The 26,134-nt window shown below is 38.0% G+C and overlaps 1 protein-coding gene across 17 annotated transcripts in view; it reads right to left on the reverse strand.

The window, feature by feature from the left end:
* The window catches only part of DST (dystonin), a 475,119-nt gene that overhangs the window by 214,326 nt on the left and 234,659 nt on the right, over positions 1–26,134 (reverse strand). For 10 of the 17 annotated variants that reach the window (XM_032340326.1, XM_032340310.1, XM_032340319.1 and 7 more), the window contains 3 exons: positions 11,836–11,925; positions 9,501–9,578; positions 7,737–7,829 (listed from right to left, as the gene is read on the reverse strand). In XM_032340326.1, the coding sequence (XP_032196217.1) occupies positions 7,737–7,829; positions 9,501–9,578; positions 11,836–11,925 (261 nt within the window). Of the gene's footprint in view, positions 1–740; positions 1,849–7,736; positions 7,830–9,500; positions 9,579–11,254; positions 11,291–11,835; positions 11,926–26,134 lie in introns of those variants that run through there. The other 7 variants (XM_032340325.1, XM_032340306.1, XM_032340307.1 and 4 more) reach the window with 2 other exon arrangements.

Consider the following 26,134-nt stretch of genomic DNA (forward strand, 5'->3'; position numbering starts at 1 on the left):
GTGTTAGGAATAAAAATCTCAACTTTCTGGCAGTCAGTGTCATACCGAAATACCTAGGACATGCCACCCAAATGATGTCTGATTTTAGAAAGGGGCTGGGGAATAACTCAGAACAAAGAGACAAAAGAGATTTGGGCGATTTTATCTGTGATAATCACCCCAACACACACACACACACACACACACACACACACGTGCACGCGCACAGAATTAAAAGCAATTATGTGAGTGTTCCTGTGCATGAAAACTGGTGGAGAACTGGAACTGGCTTTCCAAACTTATGGATCAGCAAGTCAGTACTGACTGATAACTGGACTGTATCCTCCCAACATGAATCATGAAGCTATTATCTTCTCGTGACTGTTTTCTGATGCAATTTTTGCCTACACTGCACCCAGTTTCCAAAGGCTCTTCCATAGGAAAAGTCAAGAAACGTGAACTAGAGAACTTCAAAAGATGTGCATTCCCTTAAAGTGATGCTTTTCTAAGTCTTCCAACAGTAACAAAAATATGCAGGGGTTTAAATTTAAGTGCGATCAAAGAATGTGGATATCACAGAAAATAAAAATCATTAACCGAACTTAAGGTTACAAATAACAAAATGCACCAAGAACTCTCCAACTTTCACATAAACTAATATGAATACAACTTTCAAAATAGACAAATTACAGAATCTCAGTCAGATATGAGTACCTGAGTCCTTATTTACACCTTAAGCTCAGACTCCACATTTCACTTACCTCATTTCCGTCTGTGTCCTTGGAAGCAGAGGACACAATGGTACAGAGGGAATGACATCTCTTTTTTTCAAAGTGAAAATGGTATATTTCACAAGGGCAAAATCTCTCAGTGTTTTGCTTCCCTTGAACACTGCTATTATTTTTTGATGGGTCTTCAGAAAACCCACTTTTTTCAAATGATCTCTCCGTACCATAGTGAATAGAACTCAAGCTGGCTGCCTTTGGTAACATTAAAACATCAGTCTTTCTTTGGAATGTTATTTCTCTCCTGCTGGCATCATCTAAATGTTCCTTCCTCTTTACACAACATGGAGTGCTGTCCGTTTCTGGAATCCTTTCCTCCAGGTCACTAACTTTTACTTCTCTGTCACGGTCATTAGCAGAAGTGTCCCCATAGTGAGACAGACTGCTTGCAGTACTCGGCACCAGTTTCTGTTTCACACTGTCAACTACAACTTGTGTCTTCCCTTGCAGATGCGGAATCCCAGCGTCCAGGGTGGGGTCTGGGACAACGGCGTCCTCCCGTACCAGTCCCCTGGGTAAAAGAGCTGGCTGTTCCTCTGAGAGCTGAACACCACTCTTCTTCTTGCCTTCATTTTGCTTGTTTGGCTCTACTGACTCTCTGTCACCTATAATTGTCTTGATCGGCTTTTTCCTGAAATATTTTCTTCTGGGAGAGTATTTTTCAGGGCTCAAAGGAGTTTTGGCAGGATCTAAATACTGTTCTTCTTTCTCGGCTCTGACACATCCACAGACATTCCCCATTTGATTTGTAGGAAATCACAGTTCCACAGATTCACTCATTTCAAAATCCAGGACTTCCTTCGAACTTTTGCAGTAAGTCTGAAAATTCCACTCTGACCTCTAATTCCTCGGACTTTGTGACCATCCTCTTCAGCATGAGGCCATTTTGCTTATGAGAAAAACACACGCAAGAAATGCCATGGCATCTTGCCCAGCTGGGTCCCTGTGTCTCATTAGACACCGTGGCTTATTTCTGGCCACCAATCCTCTTAGACAAACATTACTGCTCACTGTAAAACTATAACGCTGATGAGCTTTCAAGGCAAACCCTTAGCTTTATCGTATGAGCAGACTCTGACCCTCCCTTTAACTTTCAGTTTTCTGAAATGCAGTTACACTACCAAAGTTTGCTTTAACCTTTGAAACTATTGGTGCTTCAACAAATCTGAGAGCAAACAGAAAGCAAATACCAGTCAGGAGTCATTTAGCAAAATGCCTTTCAAATGTTGTTTCAGAGAATCTCTAACATATAATTTTTTTCTTAAGAAACACTAACTAATTCTGGTACTTGCCAGAAAAGGGGGGAGCTCAAAAATTTTTGTAAATTATACTAAGCTTTTTTTCAAAACATCAGTCATTAGAAAACAAAAACAGGATGATTCGCTAGCTGTAGGAGAGATAATAAATGCTAAATTCCTAAATACTCAATAAAAATTATTTCTAAAATCAATCTCATAGCAGCGCCTGTGTGGCTCAGTTGGTTAAGCATCTGCCTTTGGCTCAGGTCATGATCCCAGGGTCCTGGGTTCGAGCCCCCCATCAGGCTCCCTGATCAAGAGGGAGTCTGCTTCTCCTCTCTCTCTGTCCCTCCCCTGCCTCTCATGCTGTCTCTCACTTTCTCTCTTAAATAAATAAAATCTTTAAAAAATAATAATAAAATTCAATATACCTCATAAAATAGTTTATAGTATTTTTCATATTACATATCAATAGAACTTTTCATATTTTGTATTATATTTTTATATGCCATTATATTTTCCAAGCCATTTTCCTTATATGGTTATTAGGATTTTTACATAAGCAAACTGATCAATTTTATGATTTGAAGCCTGAAATGCTTCGCCAGAAGAAGCACATAGATGTGTTTCTTATACATGAATGAAGGTAGCTGAACTTTGTAGGTAACACTTAACAATTGCACCCTAGTTAAATATTATGTAATTTTACTAGGGCCTTGCTATAAAAATAGTAAATCAATATGGAGCCTGATTATTTAAGGTGTGCATATTTCTAAAACTGAGTCATAGATACGGTAAAAAGAAAATCAGTATAGCATGACTGGACTTACACGTAAGCAGCTATCATTTGACTAAGTAGAAAAACATGATAATCACCATTCTCTAGGTAGTCTTTAGACTGATCGCAAGATGGAACTCATTATACATTTCTAAATAAGAATATTCAATTAAACAGTCAAGTTAGCGATGTTGCCAATACCTGCTAATGATAGGCCTGCATGATGATTAATCACTGAAAGAGAAAATTAAACCATGTCTAATGGCAAAACTGAATATCCGAGAAGATAAACGGCAAAAATAAAGTCTCAGATTTGGGTTTATTTTTAATTTTATTTTCAATGTCTTCATTGGCAATGGAACATTACTGACAAGAACATAAAAGCATAATGGCTGATACCTGTACTGGTGAGACAAAGGCCCAACCGCTGATGTGCACCCCATCCACCCCTCCCTGAAGCTCCACCAAACTCACCAACTACCCATTCCCAGGCCATTACACACTGCTCCTCTCCCAGAAATGGCCCAGCTTTAAGTCTCCGCCTGGTAGCTGGCATTCATCCTGCAAAGTCTATCTCTAGTATCAGTGAAAATTTCTCCAATACTTTCCTAATACCACAACACTCCTCCTCTATATCCCTTATTTATACTGCAATGGATTCATCACAAGTAGATTGTATTTATGAACATTCTCCTAATAGACACAACAACATCCTCCATTTTCCTAGCATCTCTGGATCTAGCATATGGTAGTTACTGATAGAGAACTATTGTGTTGATAATGCTTACCTTCAGAAAGCCTGACTGGAAAAGAGATTCAATTTGTGATGCTCAAAACAAATATTTTTTAAATAATAAATTGATCTGGGCGCCTGGGTGGCTCAGTGGGTTAAGCCGCTGCCTTCGGCTCAGGTCATGATCTCAGGGTCCTGGGATCGAGTCCCACATCGGGCTCTCTGCTCAGCAGGGAGCCTGCTTCCCTCTCTCTCTCTGCCTGCCTCTCTGTCTACTTGTGATCTCTCTCTGTCAAATAAATAAATAAAATCTTTAAAAAAATAATAATAATAATAAATTGATCTTATGAAATTACTTTCCTTATTTATATAAAGACCAAAAAAAAAAAAAAAAAAAAAAGCCAAGTCACTTTGAGTGAGAATGATTACCACTGCTATAAGTAACCTTCTATATTGGCTTAACCAGTAAAATCATTCTGATCCAAAATTATCATACTACTAAGAAATTATCATACTCCAGCCCCTGTTACTGGATCTCCCTGATAGCAAAAGCCCAGCTGAGGGAACATTTACCTGTATTAGCTACCCTGAAGTCTGGCTGGTGACACCTGGTTATTTCATTTAAATAAGAAGGAACATTTTTATTTTACCAAAACATTGTTGTGTTCCACTTTAAACAAATCTGGATCTAATTTCTAAATACTGGTGATAAATAGTCACAATATCTCGTCATCTGGGTCCTAAAATACACTGGATTCCATACTATATGCCATAGGACCATTAGGATTCTATTAGAAGTAGTTCTGTGGCTGGTCTTTTTTTCCTCCAGTGACAAAATGCAATGAGTTTCTTAATACATAATTCTTTTTGAATGACCTTTTGCTTTAAATTTCTTCAAACTTAGGATCGAATTCCCAACCATTCACTCACATTTTGGTCTGTCATTTCCTGGCTTCTGCTCCAACTTGCCTGATAGTATTTCTTCCAAGGTCTCCAATGTCCTCCTTCGAGGTAAAACTAGTTGTCGGTCTTCATTTTCTCACGCTCTTCAGTGCCATTTTGTAGTGCTCACCATTCCTTTCTATTTGACATTCTCTTCCCCCTAGATTCAGCAACACTGCATTTTCTTGTCATACCATCCATCTATCCAAATATTCTGTTCTTTTCTGTTTCCCAAGGTGGATCTTCTTCCTCCTGCACCCCAAATCATGGGTCTTCCCCAAATGTCTGTCCTTAGCTCTCAGCTCTTCTCTACACATGCTCTTTTCTTGTCTTCTCTGAAGATCCATTCTCTCCGAAATGCTCAGTGACCACTTTTATGCCGATAACTCTAAGTGCATTACCTATAGCAGACACCCCAGCTATGCTCATTTATCTCCAAGAGTTCAGCACGCAGATGCACAGAACACCTGGCAGTCCATCAGACCCATCTAATTTCTAAATACTGGTGATAAGTAGTCACAATATCTCGTCATCTGGGTCCTAAAATACACTGGATTCCATACTATATGCCATAGGACCATTAGGATTCTATTAGAAGTAGTTCTGTGGCTGGTCGTCTTTTTTCCTCCAGTGACAAAATGCAATGAGTTTCTTAATACATAATTCTTTTTAAATGACCTTTTGCTTTAAATTTCTTCAAACTTAGGATCGGGTGATCCTTCTTTATTCTTTCTCCCCTGACCATTACCCTGTCTCAGTCGTCTACTGGTTTGTTGTTTGTTTTATATCCCAGACTGAACAGTTCAGAGTCATCTTTAATCCCACTCCTTCATCCTCTGTGCCCTGTTGCCAAGTCCATTCCTTTCTTCCTTCAAAATGTCATCCCTTGGATTCAGTTTTTCATCCCCATCTGAGTCCTGGCCTTTATCACCCCACTCGGAAATTACTGCCTCAGCTTCCTGGCTTCTATTTCCCTAACTTCAGACCTGGCTCATTTAATCTATTTTATGTAAAATTGATAGATGCAGTTTCCCCAAACATTATTTTTCAAGTTCAGATTGGTTAAGTGATGTACCCAATGTCATCAACTGCCATAAGAGTCAATGGTAACACTTAGCTCTGCCTCCTGCCACAACCTGGGTACTTTCCTCAGCCCCACAGTCCCCCAAGTCCAGACACAGCCTGTCTCACAGCTATGTTAGAAATGATGGGACTAGCTCCTTGCTCCAATAGGCCTTTAATCTTCCCATGTGGAGTTCCTGCAATTTCAACCCTGCTCAAGGTTCTGGGACCTAATCCACTGAGGACTGATTAAAGGATCCCTGAGAATGCTGCTGAGGATCTCCACATGAAATCTGCTTTCAGCCAGTTCTACTTAGTCTTTACCCAATTCTAGAAAAAGGGTCTGGCTTCGTGCCCAAATCCCAGCCTTGGTTAGGGCTCAGTCACCTAGCTTCCTGAGAAAGGGGTGCTCTACTAATGGGGCTCCTCAGATCTTTAGGATCCTGCCTCTAGCCCCTGTTATTGGATCTCTCTGATAGCAAAAACCCAGCTGAGGGAATATTTACTTGTATTAGCTACCCTATAGTCTGGCTGGTACACCTGGTTGCCAGCATCTCCTCCAATTTCCTACTGCTGCAATTTTGATCAGCTGCCTGTTCAGGTCCTAGAAACTACCTAGACTCTAATTCCCACAGCTCTCCATTTCTGTCAGATTTATCCTGTTCCCAAATGAGCTCCAGGTACACTATTTTCCATCATTCCCTTATAAAACTTAAATCCCAGAACATTTTTACAAATTAAGAAATAAGTCTTACTCCCCTCCTGATTTGGTTTAAAACCTCAGCTCCTTTCTGAAGCTGTTAAGTTACCTCTTCCTCCTTCAAGATCTAACTGAACAGCAGTCAATCAGTAGGATTTCCCGCATGCCTACTATGGGTCAGGCTCTGGGTTGCACACAGAACACTGCTTAAGCAGAAAAATTGGTAATGAACTAAAGCACATTCTATAGTTAGAATTTACCTTAAATCAAATAAAGATGATTTGTTTCAAAATGCATCATTTTACAAAAAAGTAAAAATCCAAATCAGCTCTCAATGAGCATAGATGTATTAGAGAGATCATCGTAAATTAGCCTGCATTTACTCAAGGCACCTGGGTGGCTCAGTGGGTTAAGCCTCAAACTCTGGGTACCTTATCTCCCAGCGGTGGGACTAAGCCCTTCCCGGCACCACGCTCAGTATGGAGTCTGCTTCAGATTCTTTCCCCCTCACCCTCTGCCCCTCCCTGCTCTTGCGCACATGCTCTCTCTCTCTCTCTCTCAAATAAATAAATTAAATCCTTTTAAAAAATCTGCATTAATCTCCTCAAATCTTGTTTGAGAAAGCTCTCCACAAAATACGGCTACTTCTAATTCAGGAGATCCCTTTATGAAAATTATACTGCCATCTAGCGTCTATCAACAGGAAAAAGTAGTTCTCACTGAGAAACTAGAATGCCAACAAAAACCACTCTAAGTAAGGAATGAGTCATAGAATGTTCATGTATCTAAGTCAAGTAACACTGTCCAATAAACAAAAGAAATGTGTCTGCATTCAGTAAAAAGAAATCTTTGTCTTCCAACACTGAGACCGAAACCGCTTAAGCTGGAAGCTGAACAAAAACCAAAATGGCTGCATTAATGCCTCAACGAGGCCTGATTTTAACGACTGAGCCACCTAAGCGCCCCAACAAGGCCTGATTTTAAACTAAGTAACCTTTTTACTCTCTTCCACAAACCTCCCCACCTCCCCTTTTAGCCTTTGTTTCAGGAACCAGGAACCCTCCTGAAAACATGATGTGTGTGGCCGGCTACATGTACCAACAACTCCCATGGAAACCAGCGAGATTCTGCTTTTCTCTATAAAACGCCGGAGCCCCTTCCTCCAGGTAGCCTGCTGCTGCATCCTTTGCCCAGCAAAGTGACAGAGCTCTTGTTTCTCTCTATAACGAAACTTTTGTCTTCACATTACATATTTCAGCTCCTGAGCACAGAGGTCAGTTTTCGACAAGATTACAAACATCATCTTATATGCTCATGGATAACAGGGGGAAAAGGGTACCAGGTTCACAGGTAGTAAGTTACTGGAAAGGAAACATTCAAATATACTGTTTAAGAAAAGAAGCCTGAATTTTACTTTCTTCCATATGATATAAATGGCATATTCATTCTTTGTATCAACCACTTGAAAATCAGCAATAAGAGACTAAAAGAAATTACAATGAAGAAAAATTAAGCTTACCTGAAAGTGCAAAATTATTGTCCATATTAATCCCAAAGTCAATTTGGGATTTCCATCTGTTATGTCATCATTTCTAATATTCACTAATTTCACCTGTGTTATATGAAAAGAAGAGATAAAGCCAACTTTTTCAAACCAGCACACAAATTATCTTTACCTACATAAAAGCGATTCTAAATTACACAAAGAAAAAAAATCGAAATGATCTAAACACCAGTAATCCTCAAATTAATGTTACTTCCTATCTCCACTAATCTCCATTTTATACTGCAAATTACACAGTAACCAAAACGGAAAAAACAAGTGTTACTTTGGCTTTTCTTTTAGAACAAGTATTAAAAGCATTCACTTCTCAAAAGGAAAATACAACTCAGATTGAGAATTCTTAAATACTTGAGACTTGAAAATTAGATATAATTTTGTCACTTGAAAATAAGCTTTATTTTACTCTTACCATTAAGAAACTGTTCTGAACCATAAAATAGTTCAGTAATTTTCTCATACTTCTGTTACAAAATGGGGGAATAAAACTAGCATCATTTTTCTATTTATCTACCATAAAGTGTTATCAAGATAAATAAACACGTCACTGGATATTTGGGAGACTGCTCAAATATAAAAATAATAATAACACAGGGACTTAAAGCTTATTAACTATCAAATTATGTATTTTAGGTAACCAAAGGCAGTAATGATACTTATTATTTATATCCTGGATAAAAATAATTAAATATCATGAATTAAATACAATAATAACTAACATCTTACTTCCTGGACAAAACAGTGCCAAAAACATTTAAGACAAGGAAACAGAATTAACCATCATCAGACCTCCTGGAAACTTCCACTAGAACTAAGAATAAGAAGGTAAATAAAAGTAACATTTAACCTTATTTAAGTACTGTTAATCAAAGTTTAAAAAATAAAAGCATTTTAATGTCCATTATAAACTAAATAAATCAATAATAAAAAATAATGTTTACCTGTCCCTATTTCCCTCCCTTCCTTTTTCCCTTCTAACAAGCAAAAAGTTGCCACCTCTGATTTCTCATTGTTTTCAGTAATTTTACTTTCTCCTGATTTTCCTTTTTCTCCTTTTTTCTACTAATTGAAAAATTACCAATACTTTGACTTATACCTCTACAACACCACAATGCCACCAAATCATCCAATATAGTGTTCATTCCTTAACATGATATCTTCTAAAACCTCAAGCTACTTGGAGACTGTTGTCAGAAATACTGCTTTATGTTTAACTACTTTTGATTACCAATATTATCTATTATTACAAAAAATATTTTAAAAATTGCCCTACCACTACTAAGTATTAAAAATGTTTACACTAAGTTTTTTCAAGTATTATATAAATTATTTTTTATAAAAATAATTTTACAGACTAAGTATAAATAATAAAGAATTGCCCCACTACTAAGAACTGTTCATAGGCATTCTTAACATTCTGTTGCTACTAAAATATCATCAACTTCCTAGGCAAAGCATTCCAATTCTAGCAGAAGGAAAGTCAGTAGCTCTTATTCAGATGGAAATGCAGCCACTTATAATTCCTCTGGACTTACACCTACTATTAACTTCCTTTTCTTTGGAGCAAATGTTTGAACATATTTTTAAATATTTGTCTCACAAAACCACAAATTCAACCATTATAATTCACAAATTTAACCTTTTCATTCCCTGACATGTTTCTATGTAGATTTACTCCGTCATATATGTTTATAAGATTATAGTCTTTGAGAAACATCATACCTGGCGTCTTTTCAAATAGTCAAGTGCAATTTGTACATTCTGTAGTCTGTGAAAACGCATCCGACCCTTTTCTCTGGGCTAAGAATAGAAAAATGCAGGGTATAAAAAACATTATAGTTTCTGATACCACTAACCATGCTAAAGACACTTATGATAAATATACCCTATAAATATACTTTATATTCATCTTAACATGTCATAACAGTATTTACTATTCAGGTAAAACCATCAGATATCTTTAAAGATATTTTTATGATTTTGTATTGTCTGAAACTGAACTTAAACAACTAGGTATTTCTCTGAATATGTTTTATTTAAACACATGATTTATTCTATATGCTTTATATAAACAAAAGAAAAAGAGAAAATACCACAGAACATATAGACTTTTTATAGTTACTATACTACAATTCTAGCCTACAGTTTTATTAGCTTTGGATGCACAGAAAGAACTAAAGACTGTTCCCCATTTTGCCTTCTTAATAAACTCTCTTGTTAAGCAGATTTTTATAATTACATATGTATAGCATGTTAATGAAAATGAGGTAAAGTAGCATGCAATTAGTATAAAATCACCAAGAGGGAGAAAGACAGAGTTTTACTTAGCATGATAGAGGAAGAAAGAAAAGCAATTAAAACCATATACTATATTTCCTCTTTATTTTAGCTTTTTACAAAATCATTTAGACTCTAATAATTAGTTTCGCAATGCTTAGAGATGGACATGATTATTTACTGTCTCAGGAAAACCGACAATCCATAATTTTTTTGATGCTGTTTTCCTTGAGAAATGCTACAAGTTTTCAGAATGAAAACATAAGGAGAAGAGCTGAGAAGATGCTTAACAAAAATACAAAGAATGGAGTTGAAATTTACCACATAAAATCTTCCAAAAGGAAGAAAAAAAACTGACAGCTTATCTTCTCAAATATGAATAGGTTATTACAGCCAAAGTCACCATAATGAAACAGACAGCACACTACAGAATGGAAAAAAGGTTCTATGTAACAGGTAGAAATATTGTTGGTGAATTCATCCATTGGATCCAAAAATGGCACAATTTCCAATGGAATCAGGGGCACTTGGGATGTGGATGACAAAAGAAGCATATCTGTCTTGCAAAGGTGGGCTGAAGTCAACTAAGTGTCATGAAGATGAAACAGCTCTGTGGGTTCTACCAGGACTCCAAATTTTAAGACCTTCCCCCCTTCTAAATAAGACATATAGAAAATACGTAATGTCCATCAAATACCTATTGCCAGTATGAGTTAAAGCATAAACTTAAATAGTAAAAAAATTTTCATAAGTCTGTTCAAATAAGGCAACAGTGGCCACATTTGAAATATAAATTGCAGAAGTGAAACAAATTTGCATAAAAATTAGCAGGCTAGTTGTCAAGATTTCCATATTTATATAAAAGGTGTATAAAATTCTTTAGCTAAAATGCTATCATATAATTTAAGCACCTATGTTCAATTACTATGCACTGCACAGTAACGTAAATAAATTTAAAGAGAAAATATTTCCTTCATCCAGTTTTCTGGTACACGCACATCCACCTCACTGTGGGTTTTGGTCCTTTCTGTAATTTTCTAAAAAGGAGCCCAAACCCGTGGGTTACTTCTCTACCACATTAGCGCTCACCACACTGTAATGGCTAAGTTAGTCGAGTTATGGGGGCCGACACCTACCCCCTTATCCTCATCCTCCACATCCTCATGCTGTTCATATTCGCATGCTTCTGTGGCACTCACCAATCGTAAGGTCTTCAAAAAATCTCGCTCCCTTGGCTAATGAATATAACAGACAGAAGATAGAACAGCAAAGACACAAGACAGACCAGAAATGAAAAGAAGAGCATGAACAGAACATAATGAAGGAGAACAGGTAACCAAGAAGGGGAAGTCATGATCACAAAAAAGGAAATGACACCTGTGGAATGGATTAGACCATTTTTCGGAAAGCAATGTTTATTTCTTTGTTATATGTCAGTCTTTTAATATGTGGTTATATTATGCATCCAACCTCTGCTAAGCAAAAACAAAAACAAAAAAACAACCCCAAAGATAAAAAAGAAGCAAAAACAAGAATAGTAGTTTAAGTATAGAACTGATTATATAAGCAAAGTAATCAAAGTGCTTCGATCTCCCAAATTCACATCATTTGAAGTCTGAAAATGATTAGGAAGCTAACCAGAACTCGTTTTCAGGCAGAATTCACAGTGCAAAAAAGGTGAATGTGTCACAAATCTGAACAGTGTCTACTGACAACACACTGGTCCCATGTGGACAGGATTACATGTTCTTCAAACTAAATTAAGAAATTTTAAACTTACCAAGGTATCTCCTGAAAGAACCTCTAAAAGAGAGATTAAATTGTGTCCATCCCTTAAGTCTTCATAGAGATCATTCACATGTTTTCGAACCTACAGAGAGAAAAGCATTTTAAACTTTTGGTCCTGAACGTGGGATCATCTTTAACACTCAAATAAGAACAGGGACAAGCAGAAAACATTCCTCATATGGTGTTCATTTTCACAGTGATATTTTCATTTTATTCTCTCATTATTTAAAAACTAAATTTAAATTTAAAAATCAAAAACTAAAAAAGAGTAAACTTCCAATAAATAATTCCTAAAGACAAACAGAATTGTTATATTTTTAACATGCTACAATTAATACAGGCTTGGCCAACCACATGGGGTTACAATTTTTTAGATACAAGGCAATGGCAATCACCTTCATAATTCCTGGTATAACAGCCAGGGCAACCCTCGCAGGAAGAGCACCCCTTCCCCCAACCTGAGCTGGTCTTCTATTCTCTGTGCCATAAGATCCAGGATCAGACACACACATGCTAGACTTTAAAAATCTAGAAATACAAGCTAGGTGAAGGGTCCATGAGATTCTACATATTTACTGTTTTTGAAACTTCCCTGTGAGTCTAAACTTATTTCAAAATAAAAAGGTTTTAAAAATTCACGTGTGTCAAGTTGGAAGACCTCTGCCCAAATTTTCCTCTGCACATTAATCTTCTTGTGACGGAGGGTTTTTATAACCATGTTAACACCCACACAAAGTTAACACTTAACCTATAATAGCTTCTTCCTCCACTCCACAGGCCTGATTGAAGCCTGTGATTTTAAAAACACAAACCAGCAAAGATTTCCCAAAAGCTTTCAGTCTGCCAAGTAAGGATATCTCCTATAAGTACTTGGCCTACTGCAAGGTTTGTGCTAGAGAGACGAATGTCAGAGCAGACTATTAAGATGGCTGTTCCACAGAGGGTTGGCATGGTACCATTTTCTCACCTTTTAGTGATTCTAGGCTGCATTACTTTGTGCTGCTCTCATGAAAGGAGACAAGGAAGAGGTCTAGAGGCAGAAAGCAGAAATCTACCTACATCACACAAAGGGCACACGCCCTACATGCTTGCCAGTTGGTGTAGTAAACTCTTAAAGGTTTTGTACAGATGAGTCAAACTTCTTTGCACTTCTAAAATGTCAAGTGAGTATACAGCACAAAATAATATAAAGATCTAAAATATGAATACATGGGGCATCTGGGTGGCTCAGTGTGTTAAGCCTCTGCCTTCGGCTCAGGTCATGATCAGGGTCCTGGGATCGAGCCCCACATGGGGCTCTCTGCTCAGCAGGGAGCTTGCTTCCTCCTCTCTCTCTCTCTGCCTGCCTCTCTGCCTACTTGTGATCTCTCTCTCTCTGTGTCAAATAAATAAAATCTTTTAAAAAATGCTTATAAAAAAATAAATAAAATAAAATATGAATGCATAACAAGCAAGAAAAGCCTAATGGAAAGTGGAAGAACACTTTTGATGGTTGAGTTTTCATCTTAAAAAAACTTTAAATGCCATTACATTTTATTATCTTAGTTGCCTATATACATGTTTTGCAGTTTTACTAGTACCAGAAAATATTTTTGATTAATGAAGAAAAAATTCCCTTAAGAGTTTTGTATCATATTTACTAGTTCCTATGTGTTTTTGCCCAAATCACAGAACTTTTCAATATTCAGTTAACTACCTATGTATACACATCATTAAGTAAAAATAACTTAAGTATTAAACTTAGGCTCAATAGCTCTAAATAACTGCTAATATCAATAGTACCTATAAAAGTGGCCAGTAACACTGAAAGTGAGTCAAATTATTAAAACAAGTGTTCCCATCTTCACAGACTGACATTTTATTTTCATTTCCTAATTCCCAAGAATATCAGTTGAGTCTTTGACATCACAAGATGATACAACAGTAAAATAAGATTTTAAAAAATACTTTATTTCCCTTAAAAAAACAACAACAAAAAAAGAAGAGTATGTCATAACACATTTTTAGGCAGTCCTAATTTAGAAAACCTATAAATATCAAAAAAGTTATGAAGTGATTATCCCTTCCATTAGAGTATTCACCTTGGGATACCATTAAATGACAATCCCCTCAAGTCCTTAATTATATTTCAGAGATGAATTAATTTTCAAGGATCTTCATAAGAACACATCTACTACATACATAGGACACATATGTAATGCAGATAAGCACCTTAGTGAAATGAATACTAACGCACACTTTTCTACTCACATATTAGAACTCTGTAAGAATTCCCTTAGTCCCATTCCAAAGCATGAGTTTAATTAATAAGGCTAAGGACCTACTTAAAAACAAGGCAGAGGAGCTTATAAATTTATGTACATCAGTACATCTAAATCTATGTACTTCTTTATGTATCTCCACTATAACCAGAAAGCTGCCTAGCTCTAAAAGAGCCTGTACCTAAAAGGGATAACATTCACATAAGCAATATTATATAGTTCCTGATCCTGGCTTAATTTCACAAAATAAATTACTTTACTGTATAGGTCTGACATCCTCCGCACACAATCAGGTTGAGGCCTCTAGCAACAGTAACTAACACACAGCGCTGAGAATGCTGGGCTCTCCAGTCCACCATACCCGCCCACGTCCTGCCAAAGCCACATTTCAATCCACATCCACTTCCTATGTCAGTCTCACTCCCAGACAGTTAAAGATGAAGTGTGATTCTGAACACTTATTTCATTGGAAGGCAATTTCACAACTTGCTTCTGCCAGACAAAACTAAACCTCCTTTCTAACATCAAGGAAGCCTTCCAAAACCAGGTGTCATTTTTCATCATCGTATTTATGCAACAGTTAAGAAAAATTGAATCAGACATGTGTAGAGAAAGATAATGATAATATTATGCCATGCAAGGGGCCTAGGTGGCTCAATTGGTTAAGCGACTGCCTTCGGCTCACGTCATGATCCTGGAGTCCTGGGATCGAATCCCACATCTGGCTCCCAGTTCCATGGGGAGTCTGTTTCTCCCTCCGATCTCCCTTTTCAGGCTCTCTCTCACTCTCTCTCTCTCTCAAATAAAAAAATAAAGTCTTTAAAAAAAAAATCATGCCATGCAAAAACCAAGTTAGGGAAAAGGAAAACATGTAATAAGGGAAAAAAAATTAAGAGCCCTGTATTTTAGTCTAGCTTCTGTCACAGGTCTCATGAAATAGCACCTGCACCCTAAACTCTCTAGACCTCAGTCGTCTCATCTGCAAAATAAAACTTTAAACACAAGGCTTCTAGTTCAAACTAGAGAAAAAAAAATTCTATTATCTGAAAACAAAATTATCATTTTTAAAAAGCAATATGTCAACTGAAAAAAATGTAAAATGGAAAGCTGTTTTCTAAGTCTTAAGGCTTAATTTTTTAAGAATTTTAGGGGAGGGACGCCTGGGTGGCTTAGTTGGTTAAGCAGCTGCCTTCGGCTCGGGTCATGATCCCAGCGTCCTGGGATCGAGTCCCACGTCGGGCTCCTTGCTCGGCAGGGAGCCTGCTTCTCCCTCTGCCTCTGCCTGCCACTCTGTCTGCCTGTGCTCCCTCTCTCCCCCTCTCTCTCTCTGATAAATAAATAAAATCTTTAAAAAAAAAAAAAAGAAGAATTTTAGGGGAGATGGGGCGCCTGGGTGGCTCAGTGAGTTAAAGCCTCTGCCTTTGGCTCAGGTCATGATCTCGGGGTCCTGGGATCAAGCCCCGAATCAGGCTCTCTGCCGGCGGGGAGCCGGCTTCCCTTCCTCTCTCTGCCTGCCTCTCTGCCTACTTGTGGTCTCTGTCTGTCAAATAAATAAATAAAATCTTAAAAAATAATAATAATAATTTTAGGGGAGGAGCACCTGGGTGGTGCAGTTGGTTGGGCATCTAACTCTTGGTTTCACTTGGGTTGTGATCTTGGGGTCGTGGAATCAAGCCCCACACTGGACTCTGCTCAGTGCAGTCAGCTTGGGACCCTCTCTGCCCCTCCCCCATCCTCTAAAATAGATAAATAAATCTTTTTTTAAAAAAAGAATTTTAGGAGAAAACACAGAAATAGAATCACTTAACTTCTGTAATGCCTGAAAAAAATCCTGAGGCTTTATCATGTAATACTGCCTATTTTCCCTGTCTCAAGTGATTATTCTGAGAGCTCAAAGAAATTCTGCGTATTAAAAAAATGCTAACTGCAAGATATCATTATCATCGTCTTTATCATCCTATGTGAAATAAATGTTACCATTATTAACAATAATACAGTGCTGCCTGGCTGGCTCAGTCGGAAGAGAATCAGGCTCTTGATCTCAAGGTTGTCAGTTCAAGCCCCAGGCTGAGTGTAGGGATTACTTCGAAATTAAAAAAAGGGGGGGGGGCTACAAAACAAGCAAACAACAAATGAAGAATACAAATACATACACAATGAACTATATTACTAGGTACCTGACCCTGTCTGTGTTCAAAGGCTTTTATAAATATTGGCTTATTTTCCTCACCACAAAAAAGTGGGATGAAAGAGAAGTGAATTAACAATTAAAAAATCAGCAAATTAGCATTATGGGGAACAAGTGGTAGTGGATGAAATGAGTAAAAATGACTGGGATTCTACAGAAATATCTGATCAAGCAACCAATTTATGGGGGGGGGGGGAAGGAATTAGAGAGTTAAACTGACACAGAAAAGTTTTTTATTTTGCCCTAAGCCTGAGTCATAGACATTTAGCCTGGTAACTTTCCTTCACAGATGACTATGGTAACTGCCAGTCGTCTTAACTTTCCGGCTTCAATTTTTAATAAAACAGTCTTTCTTCTCATTTTGGAAATTTTTTCCCTGTGGAATAAAACTCTGTCTGAATAAATAGTGCTGGGGGGAAGTGATGAGCAAAGTAAAAGCACTCTGAGATACTCTGGGGTTAAATTACATAACCTGAATTACATAATAAGGATGAAGCATCATTTTCTGTATTTCATAAAATTCTCCCAGAATTTTGCAGGGTTTTTTAAAATGTGTGCACAGCACTGTATTTGCAGTGCACCCCTAGAGGGCGCTAATCCTTTGCTTAAGAAGAGTCTCCTAAAGAAAGAAACTACAAAATGGTGGGGAGGGCACACAGGGAGAGAGACTGTAAACAAGATGCTGGTGATGATGACATAGGCAATTTGCCATTCGTTTTTGGGAGAGAATAGATTATGCCAAGTCTATAGCATCCAAATGGTTTAACTGGTCAAAAACACTACTGTTAAAAATTTTATTTTGTTAACTTATAAGCGTTTGGTTTTTCATTGACTAAATCAAATTCAACTCTGAAGATAAGATGATCACATAGCTGCTTATTTAAATAAATACGTCTAAGACTGCCTTTTTCAAAAGCCTGATTTTGTACTGACTGATGTGAATCTAGACAAATTCCACAAAACTGGCACTCCCCATATTTAAACTTATAGTTACCACGTAGCTACAGTTTAGTCCAGGTCACTAAAGGTTTACTGAGCATCCACTGTATGCCACAGTATCATTTAACCTCTAAGCGTACAAAAAGGAATAATAAGAGAGCACCACCTCTTAAAGCCTGCAGACTGAGTTGACAGCAATGTAGAAAAGAGCTGAATGTTCCAAGAGGAGGAAAGAACAGAGACAAAGAGAAACAGGCAACTGCACGCAATGGTGCATGAGATCCATGGAAGGAAAGCAGCCCTGAAATCAGTGAAATGTGAGGCAGAAGGTGAGGAGGAAAAGGTGGGTTGGGAGACATGGCGGCTTTACATGCCACTAGAGGAAGCTCGGAACTTTCCTAAGCAGAGAGAACCACTGAAGGCTTTTAAGCAGAACAAGGACCCAGTATTTCTGACCATATAAAAGATTCTTTGTAACGTATTATCTTAAACAAAAATAAAATAGTTACCATGAGCAAACCCAAATCAAAGATAAAGCGCTCAGGGTCCAATCTATACACCATAGTGGAGGAGAAGTCTCTCAGAGAAAACAGAGACAGCATGCTATCAGAAAATCTTGGGTAAAATGCACACATGCTAGCACAGCAAGGGGCAAAACACCAGCCACAAGAAGCATTCACTGTTCTCTCTTAAAGAAGTCCTACATCTAAAGGATACAGTATTCTGGAAAACAACTAGCTATCTTTAGAAAGGAACATAAATAATAAAAGAAGGCTTGTCCCAAATAGGATCGCCTCACAGCCTACTAATTGGGTGAAGAGAGAAGGGGACAGTCAGCTTCAGTGAAAACTATGAATTAAAATGTATTACAATGCATTTATTTTTTCTTCAAGCAAATACACTTTCATAAAAATAAGCTACCACATTCTCCTGGGAGAGAGCCTTAGAAATCTTAGTTCAAAAAAATAAAAATAAAAATAATCTATCAAAATATTACCTTATCAATTACTGATGAGTGATGCTTTCTAAATACACAGAAATACTTAAAAACAATGTAATCTCTTGGATAGTTATGAGACAGGGAAACCAAAGGGACCGTATTAAAGAAAAAACTGTTTCTTTCTTTTGCTTCTTTTCCTGTTTCTTTTTTTTTTTTTTTTAAAGATTTTATTTATTTATTTGACAGAGAGAAATCACAAGTAGTCGGAGAGGCAGGCAGAGAGAGAGGGGGAAGCAGGCTCCCTGCTGAGCAGAGAGCCCGATGCGGGACTCGATCCCAGGACCCTGAGATCATGACCTGAGCCGAAGGCAGCAGCTTAACCTACTGAGCCACCCAGGCGCCCTCTTTTCCTGTTTCTATTCTTGCTAAGACCTACATGCCTGCCTTACACATGCTTTAATGAAAGTCTTCCTTATGAAAGGCAAGGAGTTAATGCTTCTTTCGAGTCTTCAGCGCAACAGATCACATCTAAGGTCATCATGAACATTCTCTAGGACCAATGACTTCAAATAGCTTGACACCAAAACCCAAAGCTACAGGGCATAAGTGACTTACATAGGACACCTGAGCACTCATCCTTGTCAGACAAGTTCCTGGGTGCCTATGAGGACACATACACCAGACCAGTCGACCCACCTCAGTAAGAACTACAGACCACCCCTCCACAGCGGGGAGCCTGGCTGGATGAGTCAGTGCAGCCTGCCACTCTTGATCTCAGATTTGTATTTTTGAGCCCCAACTTGGGTAAAGAGAGTACTTAAAAATAAAATCTTTTAAAACAAAAAACTCCAGACCCCCAAGCAAAGACAAGATTCATACTCATTTTCCTTTCAGAGTCTCCCAAACATTCTTGTCTGTAGCTGCTCTATGACTTCAACAAACTCTGCTCTTACTTCCTCTCAACTCATGTTTGACTTCCATCCTGTGAGAAGCTGAAGACCCCCTTCACTGGTCCCACGGGACTCCTCTGGGTCCTCAGACCAACCTGACTGCATCAATTAGTTGCTTTATCTGAATAGGTTTGCTTACTTCAGTACTATTTCTTCAAGAGTTGTGAAAGAATAAAGCTACAGCTACAGCATGGATTCTATCAAAATTACTATAAATTCTAAATTTGTGCAAATAAGTATAATGGGATGGTCATGCTTTTTTGTAGTCAGTGATAGGTCAACATCAAGGCCATACATAATTCATCCCCTTCGCTGTTTTATAAAACTATAAAATAAAGATATCTGTCATACATCTTAAGGTATTAATGAATAAAATAAGGAAGAGTTTAAAACAAATCACTGTTGATTCTGGGCAGTAAAAATAATCTGTTCTTTGAAAAAATTTTTTGACAAAGAAGATTTTTCTTTTAAGCTTTCAGGTTGATATAACAATCAGTTATAAAAACAAAAGCAGGGGCGCCTGGGTGGCTCAGTGGTTTAAGCCTCTGCCTTCAGCTCAGGTCATGATCTCAGGGTCCTGGGATCGAGCCCCACATCGGGCTCTCTGCTCAGCGGGGAGCCTGCTTCCCCCTCTCTCTCTGCCTGCCTCTCTGCCTACTTGTGATCTCTCTCTATCAAATAAATAAATAAAAATCTTTAAAAAATAAAAAAAATAAAAAAAAGCAAAAAGGTCTTCTCTATCCTTTCACTACAAGGTAGTATATCAGGTGGTAAAATAAAACAAAAGCATATTATTTTAGTAATAAATGCTTTAAGATCTGGGAACAGTTTAGCCCTCACCTATGTATTCTTTATAGTCTCTTTTGCACAGTTTCACTGTTGTCATAGGAACCTTTTTAAAAAGCTCTTTTGATTTTAAAAATGTTTAAAGCACATAACTATTTTCTGTAACAATCTGTTTTAGCTTTAGGACAGTTGGTTCTGGTTTGGTTTGTTTTGGTTTGGGTTTGAGTCCTCTACATTTCCTTCCAGTTCTTCCCTCTAAGGAAAGATGGAGGAAAAATATCTATTTTTGCTTGTGTTTCCCCATCAGCCGGCAGATTTTGATCCCTTGCAGAACTATTTAATTCTTATGCTAAGCAATTATAAATATTACTTGAAAGAGAAAAAAATTTTTCAAAAATCAATTATTCTGCATACTTTTTTCCATCTGTCCACTGTTTTTTGGATTTTTATTAAAGATGTGGTCTAGGGGTGCTGGGTGGCTCAGTGGGTTAAAGCCTCTGCCTTCGGCTCAGGTCATGATCCCAGGGTCCTGGGATGGAGCCCCGCATCAGGCTCTCTGCTCTGCAGGGAGTCTGCTTTCCCCTCTCTCTCTCTGCCTGCCTCTCTGCCTACTTGGGATCTCTGTCAAATAAATAAATAAAATCTTAAAAAAAAAAAAAAAAAAAAGATGTGGTCTAAATAACCTCCATATTGCAATGTCAGACAAATGAGCACTGACTTATAAAGACATCAGCATTATCCATTCCATATAGTTCTTTAAATGGGGTGGGGGTTCTTTAAACCAATATGACTTGAAAAAAAAAAAATCATGGTAAGAGCGATTAAGAGCAGCTTTCAATAATAACAGAGAAGAGGAAGAACCAATCACTGGCATTTTTCTTTTAAATTCTACACCCAACATGGGGCTCTAACTCACAATCCCAAGATTAAGAGTTGTGTGGTCTCTGTACTAAGTCAGCAAGGTGCCCCTAATAACTGGCCATTTTTATGCTTATCTCTTCCCATTCACCTTCTCACAATTTGGACAAAAGAAAGAAAAAGCTGAGAAAACTAGGGATTAGTGTTCATAATCACTTAACACTTCTAATGAATAATTAAGAAGCTAGTCAATGAGACTAAATTTTTTCATTAGAAACTAAATTTTGCATAAATGTAAATATGTAACTATAATAATTTAGTAAGACAAATAAAGACAACTGAGTAGAATAGGTATATAGTAGTACAGTAGTATAATAGGTGTACTACATGAGTTCATATAAGCCAAGTCCTAAAAAAAAATAATTAGACATAAAATAAGCCTGTTTAACCTAGGTAGTCTGAAACTACAGCATCAAAGTTCTATACTTTACCACCAACATTTTGAACAGACTCCACTGTATTTTCAAATTCTAGCATCTATTAAAAAAGTCTCTTTTTATAAGATTTTCTTAATTTGAGAGATAGAGAGACAGAAAGAGCAGGGAGGATGGCAGGCAGAGGGAGAAGCAGGCTCCCCACTGAGCAGGAAGGCTGATGTGGAGCTCCATCCCAGGACCCTGGGATCAAAACCTGAGCAGAAGGCAGACACTTAACCAAGTGAGCCATCCAGGCAACCCCTTGAAAAAGTCTTGAAGCAGAATTGTGCATATTTTCCAGTAAAAATCATGTAAAATTACTTTTAAAAATCTGTAATTAGTTTTATCTAAATTACAGTCATTACCAAAATTTACAACTTACTCAAAAAAATGAGTATTTCCTCAGTAAAGCCCCACTAAATGACTCTGGTAAGGTTACACAAAGGTCTTAAGTCAGGTTCAGATTAATTACCAGAAATTAGTGATGCATTCAGGTAAATACATTCAGTTCCCATGGGAAAATAAGGACAGCTCCAGGGATAAAGAAACCTATCAGTCATTTGCCCCTTAACACCAAGTCACTTCATCTGACTGATCTTAACACCTAATATCAATTTCAAAGAAACCTTTATCATGGTTGGTGATTAGATGGAATAAGTTGCGAGGGGCGGGGGGGGGGGGGGGGGGGGGGGGGGGGGGGGGCGTTTAGTCTGAAGGAAGCACTGCAGTTTGAGGCATTGCAGGATTCCACAGTAAGAGCTTTTAACACTGAGAAGGCAGCAGGAGAACTCTGGGCAGCTGGTGAGTGGGGAGAGAAGAGTCCAGGAAAGATACAGGGAAGTGACAAATAAAAATGTCAACTGCTTCACAATTCTGATTAAAGTGCTGGCTGTGGCACCTGCTTCCTGAATACTTCTGAGTTGAATCATCTCTTTTGGAGCATTTGTCAAATATGCCCTATAGGGTGTCAATGGCTGACTTGTTAGAAAGTGTTTCAACAATTAAGTAGATACTTCCCCCAAAAAGGAATTGTCCTCTTTTCCCTCTGGAACCATTTAAAATACCTTTTACAACTGGTCCTTGTTCTTACACCATACACAAAAATAAATTCAAAATGGATTAAGGACTTAAATATGAGAGCTTGAAACCATAAATATCCTACAAGAGAGCACAGACAGTGATCTCTCTGACATCAGCTGTAGCAACATTTTTCTAGTATGCCTCCTCGGGCAAGGTAAAGAAAAGCAAAAATAAACTACTGGGACTAAATCAAAATTAAAAGCTTCTGCACAGCAAAGGAAACATCAACAAAGCTAAGAGGCAACCTACTGAATGGGAGAAGACATCTGCAAATGGCATATCTGATAAAGAGTTAGTATCCAAAAATACATCAAGAAATTATACAACTCAATGCCAAAAAAACCCCACAAATAATCCAATAAAAATGGGCAAAAGACATGAACAGACATTTTCCTAAAGAAGACATACAGATGGCCACGAGACATATGAAACGATATTCAATATCACTCATCAGGGAAATGCAAGTCAAAACCATAAGAGATGACTATACACCTGTCAGAGTGGCTAAAATCAAAAACACAAGAAACAACAAGTATTGGCGAGGATGTTGAGAAGAAGGAAGCCATGTGCACAATTAGTAAAGATGCAAGCTGATGCAGCCACTGTGGAAAACAATATGGAGATTCCTCAAAAATTAAAAGCAGAAATACCATATGATCCAGTAATTCCACTACTAGGTATCTACCCAAAGAATACGAAAACACTAATTCAAAAGGATATATGCACCTCTTTGTTTACTGCAGCTTTATTTACAATAGCCAAATTATGGAAGCAGCCCAAATATCCATCCATCAATTGACAAATGGATAAAGAAAATGTGGTGTAAGTGTACATATACGCCCACACACGTGTGCATACAAACACACATGACAGGGAAGAAAAACACACATGATGGAACATAACAAAGCCATCAAAAAGAATGGAATCTTGACATTTGCAACAACATGGATGGAGCTAGAGAGCATTAATGCTAAGTGAAATAAGTCAGTCAGAGAAGGAAAATACCATATGATTTCACTCATATTTGGAATTTAAGAAACAAAGAAAAAAAAGAGAGAGAGACAACCAAAAAACAGACTCTTAACTACAGAGAACAAATGGTTACCAGAGGGAGCTCGGTGGAGGGATGGGTGAAATAGGTGATGGGGAGTAAAGAGTACACTTTCTATGATGAGCACTGAGTAATGTACAGAACTGCTGAATCACTATATGGTACTCCTGAAACTAACGTAACACTGCATGTTAACTATCCTGGGATTAAGAAACTAATAAAAAATAGAAATCAAAAATTTAAAAAGCACTTTTTACAACTCAGCTATTTACAGAAAAAAAATCTGGTACTACCTCAGCATACACACACACAAAAAACCAGAGAACCTCCTGAGCCTCCAAAATCCAACTTTCTCTACTTCACAGATGACGTCTCGGTAGCATGGTTCTGACAGTCCTCAATCAAATAGGGAGCCACTGGCTGGAATGCTTGTAATATGAGTCTGGCTCCAGGCTGGGAAGAAGCAAGGCCCTCACAGAGAAGGGTGAGTGCTGGCCATGTAAGAAAATCCACCTGAGACTAAGGATCCAAGGGAGTTGGAGCTGGCAAGGGCAGGTATCTCCTGGTCACACCATCATGCGCACTTCCTGGTGTCCCTTTCAGAGCCCTGGGCAAGAGATACCAAGGGAAGGAATGACACAAGTGCTTGCTTCATCTCTTTTTTAAGTATCAAGGGCTGGAAAAACCTAAGGGGTCTCTCAGTAGCATATTTTATAGTTTTAAGGTCTTTACAATACTCTTACACTCTGTATGTAAACTAACTCACTCTTCTTTAAACATAAGCCCATTTCCTCAAGTCCTTACAAACAATCCACTGAGAACAACTGCTTGTATCCTCCTCATTAAACCGCTGAAATAACCCCGGATTATGATTAAGACAACTGTCACAGGGAGAGGAACACTGAAACTATTTTTAAAGACACCCCCAGCTGATGAGATCGTACCACCTTTGCTACAAACCATGCTAATGCTTAACTCCTCTTCCCTGTTTAAAAAAAAAAAAAAAAAAAAGTTTCCTTAAATCCAGATGAAACTCTAACTCCCGGGTACAATGATATACATTTTCCAAAATAAAGCCACTATAAAACACATTTAGGAAACTAGTAAATTTGGATAGTTATAAACACAGGTTTATTCTATTAATTACCTAACAAAAAAATTGATACAGATTTTATCAGCTGTTGTTAAACTCAATCTCTGCAACAGAATTATATCTTCTCCAGGAAGATTAAAGGTTTCAAAGATACTCTTAATTTCTTCAAATTGATCACTTCCTAAATGACATTACCGTTTTGCCAAATTTCCAGATTCCATTTATTTACCTAAGGCTGTGGACCACAAATACTCAACAGCTAGTCCCCTCAGCTGTTCATGACCAGAGGAGAAGCTGTATTGCTGCATTTCCGTCTCACACTGAAGTCTGAAACCTAAGTATTAGTGATTTTCTCCCCCACCTCAGTTCTGAGCAAGCATGTGCGTGCGTTCTCTCTCTCTCTTTTTTCTGAGTGCACACTCACTCTCCCCGTGGAACCTATCTCAGGGCTTGAACTCATAGCCCTGAGATCATGACCTGTGCTAGATCAAGAGTCAGATGCTTAACAACTGAGCTACCCAGGAGCCCCAGCACCCTTGCTTTTAAATTAACAAGTTTCACCAAGAGTAGGCTTAAACCAAGTCACTCTAGCAAATGAGAGGCCACATTTCTCAAGGTGAACCACGGGACACAGCTGTGCATGTACTGCAAGTCATACAGGTCCCAGTACCTGAAGAGTAGAGCTTCACTTCTAACCCCAAAGGCTAAGAGAATTTGAAAAGAAAGCTAAATACTTGAGGTCCCATTCTCAAAACTGCCACTGTCATATCTCTCTGCTTATATTCATGGTATTCCCTCTACCCCAAAAACGCTGCTCTGTCCCCACTCCTCTGGCTCTCCAAATCTCACTCTTCCTCCAGAGTCAAGCTCCAGTTCCACCCAGACTGAGAAGGCCTTTCTTCTGCACTCATATAGTCCTTGGCTTATTCCAGAATGCCAATCATCGTTTTCCTTATAGAATAGTTTTATGCACATAATATACTTAAATATAAGCCTCTCAAAAGGACAGGGCCTGGTCTTAGGTCCTCATTGTAAAAGTGTCATGCTTTGTACAGTACTTTTCATATAGTAAATATCAAAGAAGGTTTGTTCAGTAAATAAAAGATTAGTCATTTGCACTTGCCTGTGAACATAGCCATGCCTTGAATGCCTGCCCAGTTACAGGAAGAAAAGAGAAATTCAGAAAACAGATTCAAGAACTCCATCAGGCCACTTCCTAGCAAGGGATCTGTCCCTGCCCCAGGGGCCTACCATGGCATCTATTCGAGTCCGAACGTGGCATCATGTCTTATCACACAGCCGGAGCTAAGTAAAAGCTGAAGGATTAACACACCGAGGAAAAACGTCCTTCAGCATGGCAGCCTTCTAAGTATTTCCCCATACCCATCTAAATTAGTGTTGTGTTCAGATAAATCAAATTTCAAGACTTAATTAATCTTATAACAAAATGTTTCTAATAAAAATAGACATATAGGTCACTGAAACATAATAGAGTGTCCTGAAAGAGACCCACATATTTATGGCTTTTGACAAAAGGACAAAAGCAATTCAGTGCTGAATATTTTCAAACCAATACTGGGAAATTCAATACCCATATGCAAAAGCAACCTTTTCCTCAAAATTAATCAGAGACCTAAATAATGGAAGAGCTAAAACTATACAATTGTTA

Source organism: Mustela erminea, chromosome 4, assembly GCF_009829155.1.
Source record: "Mustela erminea isolate mMusErm1 chromosome 4, mMusErm1.Pri, whole genome shotgun sequence".
Classification (NCBI taxonomy): domain Eukaryota; kingdom Metazoa; phylum Chordata; class Mammalia; order Carnivora; family Mustelidae; genus Mustela; species Mustela erminea.